At 34.8% G+C, this 9,927-nt stretch overlaps 1 protein-coding gene across 1 annotated transcript; it reads left to right on the plus strand.

Moving 5' to 3' along the window:
- The first annotated feature begins 3,735 nt into the window (after positions 1–3,735).
- On the plus strand, positions 3,736–7,138 carry LOC130985690 (G-type lectin S-receptor-like serine/threonine-protein kinase At1g11300). Its single transcript, XM_057908777.1, has 7 exons — positions 3,736–5,226; positions 5,371–5,478; positions 5,558–5,760; positions 5,865–6,075; positions 6,155–6,398; positions 6,467–6,617; positions 6,693–7,138. The coding sequence occupies exons 1-7, from the start codon at positions 3,960–3,962 to the stop codon at positions 6,993–6,995; spliced, it is 2,487 nt and encodes an 828-aa protein (XP_057764760.1). The 5' UTR covers positions 3,736–3,959; the 3' UTR covers positions 6,996–7,138.
- Positions 7,139–9,927: the final 2,789 nt, after the last annotated feature.

A 9,927-nucleotide genomic window follows, 5' to 3' on the forward strand; every position in this document is an offset into this window, starting at 1 on the left:
CCAACAATTTACAGTGATTCATGAATCACTTTGTGGGTAATCGGGCACTTGTCAATGTAATGCGAGTGCGGATAAAAATTTCAAAAATTTTAAAGTCGGATATCTGTAATTTGCGATTAAGATACTCAACCCGCATCAACTTAACACTTTTAACTTTTCCAAGACAAAATTAATCCATTTTATGTTTCCTTAGAATTTTAAGGTGTGGGGCTATTAGAGAAAAATATATGTTAATAGGTAAAAATGCCTTATTTCTTCTTATGTTGTATATGAAAAATGTCATACTTTATAAATTTAAGCATTTTATGTCCTAATTATGTGAAGTATCTATTTTACCTTTTGATGTTGATGGGTTTGCTTGATTTTTTGTGAAAGTATTACACATTTGACCGATTTGACAGCCCTCAATCATAAAAGTCAACAATTTGACAACTATCAATCAAGAGTACATATTGTCGGTGGGTGGCCGGCCGTGCTTATTTTTAAAGAATAGGGTATAGAATGCTTATGTTTATAAAAGAGTATATTTTTCACATATAACTTAAGGAGCAGGGTATTTTAAATTTTCACTCAAAAAATATTGAGTATAGTGATATTTTTCTTTTTAATTAGTTTTTGGGGATATAAGGAGAAAAGTAAAGAATGCGAATAGAAATAAACAAACTTTGGATACAAATAGGCTGAGTAAGTCCATTAAGGCCCTAACATTGCACTAGTTTTTCCAATGGGCCTTAAAAGCTTCTAGGCCGAATGCATTGGGCTCGATAGGTATCGCTCGTGAAAAAAAGAATAAGAAATTTACTGGTCTAAATAGCTGGTAGCTCCCAGAGTTAAATCCAGTAAATTTTCGTTCCAAAGTTGGCTTTGCTTTGAAAATTTTTATTGATACTTCATCTGTCCCACGAATCTTGATACTCTCTTCGTCGTAACTAATGCAACAAGCAAGCAATAATGTAGGCCAAAATAATCACTTCTAGGAATATATTATCTTGTAGGAAATTTTAATGATGTTGGACACCAATTCAAAGGGGGCTACATATTTCGATGCACAAGTCTCTTGGAAGCTATTTAAAAAGGGTTATCTAAAGCAAAGCCAAATTTTATTCACAAAATCTTGGGTACACCCGGGTGTACCGTACAATCGGGTTGACTCGTACTTAAAATAGTATTATTTATATGATTTGGATCTGAATATGAGTTCAAATTAGGGTACGGATCAAAGTTTAAGTGAAGATGTAACTCAGTTGTACGGTATACCCGGGTGTACCCAAGACCACCTCAATTTTATTTACTAGATATCCGTATATAATTTTGGGGGCTGCGAGGGTAAGATAGTCAACTTATTATTATTTTTATTATTATTTTTATATAAGGGATCAAATTATAGTGAGTAAAATAGAGGCTATGAATAAAGCAACCCCTAAATTATTCTCTCATTCGTAGTGTCATAGCGTGCCATATATTTCATGTCTAACTTGTATTTTCCCGGCCCATTCTTTTTATATAATTCTAACGTTTCCGATGATAAATAATTGAAAACGTGATAACTATTTGCATTAAAAAAAAACGCATTCTAAAGAAAAGAGGAAAAGATTTAGAAATATAAATATGTATTTAGAGATAAAACTACGGTAGCAAAAGTTTATTTTTGATTATATTTATTGTGCCGAATTTGCTTTCTTTAGTGGCTCTAAAAGTAAGATTATTGGAAAAGTCCTAATTATATGTATACGTCTAGGAATCAATCGGACTGGCTCACTCAGTTTCGGGCCAGTCCATTTAATTTCGGGTTATTTTTGGTTTGGGCTAGTCGATTTTTTTTTTTTGAATTAAAATTTTTCGACCATAATCCTAACCCATTTTTTACCATTTTGGATTAGCCCGTTTGGGCCTATAAATTTACCATTTTTTATATGTTTAATTTTTTGTATAGATAATCATATTCTTGTAATAAAAATATGTCGTATTTTTCAAATCAAGACATTTCGCCTTGTTTTAGATACAAAAATTAGTGTTATTTTAACGTAAGTTTACATAATATCTAACTTTAACTTCGTATCCGATAAAAATTGTATATAAATTTAACATAAATAACTATCATTCTTTGACTTTTATATCACAGATGTTTATTACTATTAACTGTTGGAAAAAAAAATCAAAATATATTCTACAAACATTAAAATGTTATTATCGAATTAAAAAATAAAATATTAAAGTTTACCAATACCTTATTAAGATAGTGTTCGGTTAATCAGGCCAACCCACTCGGTTTTCGGGCTAACCCTATCGAGCTCGAGCTATTTTCGGTTTGGGTCATTCGGACTAAAAATTTTTCGGGCTAAAAATTTTCAACACTAACTCTTATTTTTTATCGGTCTATTTGGGATCGACCCGTCGATTTTAGGTTTTTTTAACATCCCTATATACGTCACTCATTATTATTTGGCGACTTTCATTGATTCAATAAACATATGGAAATCCTAATTATTTCAAAGAGAGAAGTCCTAATTTAAAATAGACAGAGATTATAGGCGAACAAATGGATATATGCTATTTTTACCTGATTATGTTTATATATATATTATATATATTGCATTATTTTTTGAGGTAAAAATGAAAATTGAAAGTGAGTTTGTGATGAAAATCATTTAGAAAGTTAGTTAATGCATAAGTTGTGGTTTGCCACTAAATATCACTAAATTATAAGCGGAGATTTATATATATCTGTTATGTGGACCATTATCACATAGAATCTTCTTATGAAGCGTTTACTTTGCATGATTGATAAAATTGATGATTGAGTATTTTTATCCTCAAGAATAAGATTATTCTAATTTCATCATTTTGATGGGATAAGAATAAAGCAAAACTAGTTTGAATGATAAAAATAATCAAGTGCATTGGGATATCTCAAAGTTCCAATCCAACAAATTAAACAAGGGATTAACCTTATTATTTTATCTATCAAGGCTAATCTTTCAAAGTAAACGCCCCCTTAGTGCATTTTTGGTGTCGAACTTGTAATTGTTTTTAAGTTTTAAATTTTTATGTTGTAATAAAATTTTAAGATTATTAATTAAAGTTCATTAGCCTAATTAGGATCTATAATTATATTTATATTTATTTTACAATTTGTAATTAATAATTGATGTTAGAGTTAATTAATTCTAATATATAAATTGTTAATTTTCAATTTTTAGTGAAACGTATTAATGATAGTTTATTATACAATAATATTTCCTATTTTTATAATACATCTTTTATAAACAAGTAAAATTAATGGCGAGACACACAAAATTATGAAAAAAAGGATACCATAAAAAAAAATATTCAAAAAAATAATACCACCCATTTGAATTGTAAAATGCCTTACTATTTCTGGTGCCACTGATTATAGTTCAAATTCTTTTCTTTTTTTTTTTTTTTTATGAAATTACATTATAAATAATACAAACCACACACACACCCCACCTAGTGGTTATTGTGGCCGAGAGTACTCGAACCTGTGACCTCTAGGACAACAGGCAACTACCCCAACCACTAGGCCATCCCAAGGGGACATAGTTCAAATTCTTTGATTTTGAAATATATGGCACACAACGACATGTCATTCTCTGACCAAGTTGAGTCGTTACACCAACTTGGGCATTGGTCCCGAAAAAAGAAAAAATGTTGCACTTGCACTACCACACAATTAATTTTCTCGCTTCAATAGAAGACTCAAAAGTCCAAGTCTCCTCCAATCACTTTTCCAAGTCTCCCTCTTTGGACAATGGCCACTTTGAACGCATCATCATTGCTACCCATCACAAACTCGAAACTTCAATAATCTTTTATTTTCAAAACAATCAAAATGAGTTCTTATGCGTTATCGTATGTTTTACTATATATATAATGCATGGTAAGACGAGCCACCAAAATTATAAACCCATTGCTTCAATTCCCAATATTGTTGTACAATGAAACAGAGAGTCGCTCAAGTCTTTGTTCATAAATCAATACTTGTTCTTATAATCCTCGGAAGTGTTGTACGTTTGAGCTCGAGCATAGAAGAAGACACCATTTCAGGCGGTGTTGTCATCAAAGATCCAGAAACCATCGTATCCCAAAAGCAGATATACAAATTAGGATTCTTCACTCCTCCAAACACCACCAACCGCTACGTAGGTGTCTTCTTCGCCTTCTCAGTGGAAACCGTGATATGGGTCGCCAACAGAGAGAAACCCCTCAAAGATGCTTCGGGCGCCGTAACTCTATCCCAAGACGGCAATCTCGTGGTCATAGACGGAGCTAATCAAACCCTCTGGTCCACCAATCTCACTACCTCCTCCGTCAATTCCAGCGTCCAAATCCTCGACACCGGGAATCTCGTTGTGCGGGACGCTGCCACGGGAGACACGCTATGGCAGTCTTTCTCAGAACCCACGAACGTCGTGGTGCCGGGCATGACGCTGAGCCAAAACGTGAAGACAGGGAAGCAGGTGGCGGTGTCGGCGTGGAAAAACGCCAGCGACCCTGAGATAGGGAGCTTCTCCGCCGGCCTCGACGCCTTGAGCATCCCACAGCTCTTCGCATGGAATGAGGGGCGGCCGCACTGGAGGAGCGGACCGTGGAACGGGCTGATATTTCTGGGGATAAAGGAGATGTTCTACGCCTACTTGGACGGCTTCACTCAAGTGAAGAACGACAGCGCCGGTAATTTCTTCTACACCAAGCCGCAGGAGAATGTGTACATAACGGCCAGCGTGAATTCTTCGGGAAGTGTGATTCGGAAGGTGTGGAATGGCATCGAGAAGAGATGGGACTTGGTGTGGACGGCTCCTGAAAACGAATGCGATGTTTATGGCAAGTGCGGGCCCTTTGGTAGTTGTAATGCTCTGCAGTCGCCTATCTGTACTTGTTTGAGAGGGTTTGAGCCCGTGAATGAGGATGAATGGAGGAGAGGAAATTGGACTAATGGTTGCGGGAGGAGAAACCAGTTGCAATGTGGAAAAGGAGATCGATTTCAGAGGTTGCAGTATATGAAGGTTCCTGACTTTGCTCAACCCTTGCCTTCTAGGGTGCAAGACGAATGTCGGACCACATGTATGGCCAATTGCTCCTGCTTGGCTTATGCTTATGATCTTAACATTGGTTGTATGTTTTGGAGCAATATCTTGATTGATGCTCAGGAGTTCGATCGCGTTGGTGTTGATCTCTACATTCGTCTCTCTGCTTCTGAATTCGGTAGTTTCCTTCACATTTTTTATTAGTTTAATTGAGGATACCTTATTTTTCTTGCTTTACTTACCAACGTAGTTACAGACTTTGAGAACTTTTTGATGATAAATCAAGGTTGGCTGAATTGAAATAACCACTTTCTTTATCCAGATAGCCACAAGGGGAGAAAGTTTTACATCATAATTCCAGTAGCTGTGGGTTTTGTTTGCATATCTACTATGATCTTCATTGCTTGGTGGTTGATGGTAAAGAAGAAAGGTATTGGCCTATTCACCCATTATTACCTGGACATTGCTGCATGCTACTCTTGAATTAATCATGTTCTTTGTAAAATCAGGGGACAAAGCAAAAGATACAAGTATTTTGGAAGCAGGACATATGTTCACGACGGATTCAACTGCAATGGTACTCAGAAATGAATCAAAGGAAGTCAATATTGGGGAGTTGCCAAAGTTCACTTTCGAGATGCTTGCTAATGCGACAAACCAGTTCCATGAAGATAATCTTCTTGGGAGGGGTGGTTTTGGTCCTGTTTACAAGGTACAAAAATTTCCTAGTTTGATGCTTGCGCTCAATTCTGCATGTTTGCACCCATTGATGAACAGCAAGATCATCAGATATTGGATGTGTATTTTGCATGGTAGGGAGTTCTGGCGAATGGGAAAGATATTGCTGTAAAGAGACTATCAACAGATTCTGGACAAGGAGTGCATGAATTCATGAATGAAGTGATTGTGATTTCCAAACTTCAACACAGGAATCTTGTCAAACTGCTAGGAGGCTGTGTTGACAAGGAAGAGAAGATTCTGATATATGAATACATGCCAAATAAAAGCTTGGACGCTTGTATATTTGGTCAGTTCAACCGATCCTAATCTTCATTTGAATCGTTTTCAGCAGCATAGTTTATATAATATACATATGTTTTGGGCAGGTCCTACAAATCCAACAAAGAAGTTGTTAGATTGGAAAATGCGTTACAACATAATCGAGGGCATTGGGCGAGGCATCCTATATCTTCACAGGGACTCCAGACTGAGGATAATTCACAGAGACTTGAAGCCAAGTAATGTACTACTAGACCAAGATTGGAATCCAAAAATCTCCGATTTTGGCATGGCAAGAATATTCGGAGGCAACGAAGACCATGGCAGTACTGCAAGAGTCGTGGGAACATAGTAAGTATCAGTTATGCTGCTGAGAATAAACCTGTAAGTTTTGCTAACATGATAAGATAATTTTACAGTGGATACATGGCGCCAGAATACGCAATGGAAGGCAGATTTTCTGAAAAATCTGATGTATACAGTTTCGGGGTGCTGATTCTGGAGATTATAAAGGGCAAAAAGAACACACATTATTTCAATGATGAATGGTCACTGAGCCTTATAGGATTTGTGAGCACTTGTCAACTTTCACATATTAATCTTTTGAAGTTACGAGATTGAATATTTATGTGATTTAACTTTCAGGCATGGAAAATGTGGAGTGAGGGTAATGGTTTAAGCTTCGTGGAGGAAAGTATAGTGAGTAGAGAGTGGGAGGAAGAGATGATTCGATGCATTCAGATAGGGCTGTTGTGCGTCCAAGAATCACCAAACAATAGACCTACCATTCAGATAGCTTTGTCGATGCTGAGCCGTGAAATTGTTGAGCTGCCAGTGCCCAAGCAACCGGTGTTTGCCGAGAATGGTTCGACACCAGGCGACGGATCAACACACCAAAATGGCTACTCCAATAACGACCTCACTCTCACTGTGCTTGATGGCCGATGACTGTGTCATCTGATGTATGATGTATCATAATATGCTTCCTTGCATTATACTACAATTTTCTTTTCCTAGCTAGAGCTATTTTCTGTTGTATGAAATTAGAGTACTTTTTTGTGATTGTGTATGTGAGAAAGTATTTTCTTCAATGTCATAAATTCTAACTTTTAGTTTATTATTCACTCCGTCCCACTTATTTTGACACATTTGCTTTGGGCACGAAGATTAAGAATAAGGTGTTACGAGTGTAAAATAGATAGGGAACCACTTATTTTATGTGTGTAGAGAAGGTAAGGACCATATACTTTTAAAAAGTGTGTGATGCAGGTAGAAACATGAAATATATTTGATGATACTGATAAATATACGAACTCCGTTGATAACCACTGTATACCGGAATACGTACAATAAGGGTTAATCCGTTGATTCACTCATGAATATCGGAAGAACACTGCGAGAAGGAAACAATCTCACCCTCTACATTTTAACTCTCAATTCGACTCCCATAAAACATAAATAAAACTTCTATTTATAATAAAACTCTAAACATCTAAGAGGAAACAAAATAACTTGACCAACAACACAAATCAATAATTAACGATATTATATATTATATATACGATTCTATCTTCATCAGTGTGCCAAGATAAGTGAGACGGGGGAAGTAATTCAGTAATATTTTTGGCTTTCTCCTTATTTAGTTACTTGACAAAATTTTGCTAATTTTTTCGACTTCTCCTTATATTTATTTACATAACACTCACGAGTTAATGTTTTAAAATATCTATTGTGATATAGTAATAAAAATAAAATATATCCATTAACATAAAAAAATTTAAAAGTTAGTCATTTTTTATACAAAAAATTAAATTTACCCCTATCATTATTTTTTCTCTCATTCTCTCTCCCTCTCTCTGCCGACCACTTCCATTGATCGTGGTGGCGGTCTCCATTGCCACCACCTCCGTCTTCAGCCCTCTCGCCATCTGCAGATCTGGTGAAGATCAATCTTTGGTGAAGCTGCGACCACACAATGGCGGCAATGGCGGATCTGGTGTAGGGCATATTGGCAAATCCGCACTTCCTCAGCCCCCTTGCCATCTGCAGATACTTGGCCGAAGATGAGATGTCGTCTCCGCTGTGTGTATGAAGTACTTATTTATTTTCTAAAAAGTTTTCAAGTCAAAATAATGTCAATTAAGACATAAAGTAATGTTTTTTCTTTAGGAATAAATACACATATGTCATCCAAGTTGCTTTTCAAGAGCATGTGATGTTCTTCAAGATATTAATTGTGCTACTGCTACTTCTAGAGCAATAATATAAATCAAATAGATAAAGCAATTTAATAATTAAATGAAATACTACTAAATAATAATGGATACTGAAATAAAGCTTAAAATAAAAATATAATTTTAATATTTTAATATTATTTTGGAATACAAATTTATTTCATGTGCTCATCGGAAACACATTATATTTAAAATAAAAGGGATATCATTGTGTTTCATCAAGAATTTCAACGATTCAACTTTTAATAATATTTTGGATTATTAAAAATTACAAATTTATATTTTTTCGGGAAACAATATAACATATTAATGCAATATACTCTTAAACAAGTTATGACAAACAATGAAAAATATAACAACCAATTGAGTAATTCATATGTAAAAATCTCCATTGATTAAATAATATTCAATTCAATTGATTAAGCAAATGAAGTCAATTAAGGTAGACGTATTTTATGATTCATGTGTAATATAGATTTGACATAAAATTAAAAAAACAATAGAAGAATATATATTCAAGCAATAGGGAGGCAAAGCAAATTAATCAAAACAATGTCGACTACTCCATTTTTATTAGCCCATTACTTTTATATATTAAGAACAATCAATAATTAAATAATAGTGACACAATAATACATGGGATTTAAAATGAAAGTCAAAGAATTTAACAGCCAACAACATATTAATATAAAGATTTAATTAAATTAGAGAATCATTTGAACATATATAATTGAATCCATCTCAGAAAACGAATATGTTATATCAACGCATATACATATCATAGAATCTTATCTTGACTAGGTCAAATGAAATAACGGAGGAGGTAAAATTCTTGTGCTTAAAATAATGTAATCAAATGATAATGGAGAAAGATAAAGCTCTTGTGTGGTAAAACAATGGATGATGATAACGGGTTGAAAGTAAAGAGTTTTTTTTTTTTTTTAAATTTGTTACAATCAAATAAAGGAAAAAATTTACTCACACTCTAACATCTAGGTGACTCGAACCCTTGACCTATTGGTTGGAGGAGAAGCGTCTTGAGAATTTAAAAAGAGAGAAAGAACAAGAGAGAACAAAAATATATAGGAATATTGTGAGGACTAAAAATCTTTATTTATACAACAACAATACAATGATTTTGCCCATTTGAAAGTTTGGAATAACTCGCAATCAGTGTATTATATACGTGGGAGGAGGAGTCATCACTATAATAACTAGCACTATATTCATTAACAACATTTTAAAAAATTATTATTATTCTTTAAAAAAATGCCCAATTTCATATATTAAAAAGAAGCAAAATGGGATATACCCTTTTTGAAAGATGAATCATAAAATATACCCACTTTTTCCAAAACAATAAAATCTACTCACTTAGGATATTTTTACTCTAATGTGTATTTCGCGCATTGCTCGATACTGAAGCGTCGAGCACTCAACTGTCGAGCGTCGAGCATTGAACTGTCGAGCAACTCGACACCTCGAACATCAAGCGTCGAGCATCACGTGTCGAGCAACTAAGAACTGTCGAGCGAGGCGGAGGCGTCAAACGTCGAGCATTGAACTGTCGAGCAAGGCGAGCAATAGTTCAAATTGAACTATTGCTCGACACCTCGAGCATCGAGTGTTGAGCAACTAAGAACTAT

Source organism: Salvia miltiorrhiza, chromosome 5 (genome assembly GCF_028751815.1).
Source record: "Salvia miltiorrhiza cultivar Shanhuang (shh) chromosome 5, IMPLAD_Smil_shh, whole genome shotgun sequence".
Lineage (NCBI taxonomy): Eukaryota > Viridiplantae > Streptophyta > Magnoliopsida > Lamiales > Lamiaceae > Salvia > Salvia miltiorrhiza.

Excerpts from the sequence above, each read along its gene's own strand:
- LOC130985690 (XM_057908777.1), top strand. The coding sequence starts at position 3,960 with ATGAAACAGAGAGTCGCTCAAGTCTTTGTTCATAAATCAATACTTGTT. Across the intron at positions 5,479-5,557 it reads GTTGATGGTAAAGAAGAAAG|GGGACAAAGCAAAAGATACA; the intron begins GTATTGGCCTAT and ends TTGTAAAATCAG. Across the intron at positions 6,399-6,466 it reads GCAAGAGTCGTGGGAACATA|TGGATACATGGCGCCAGAAT; the intron begins GTAAGTATCAGT and ends ATAATTTTACAG.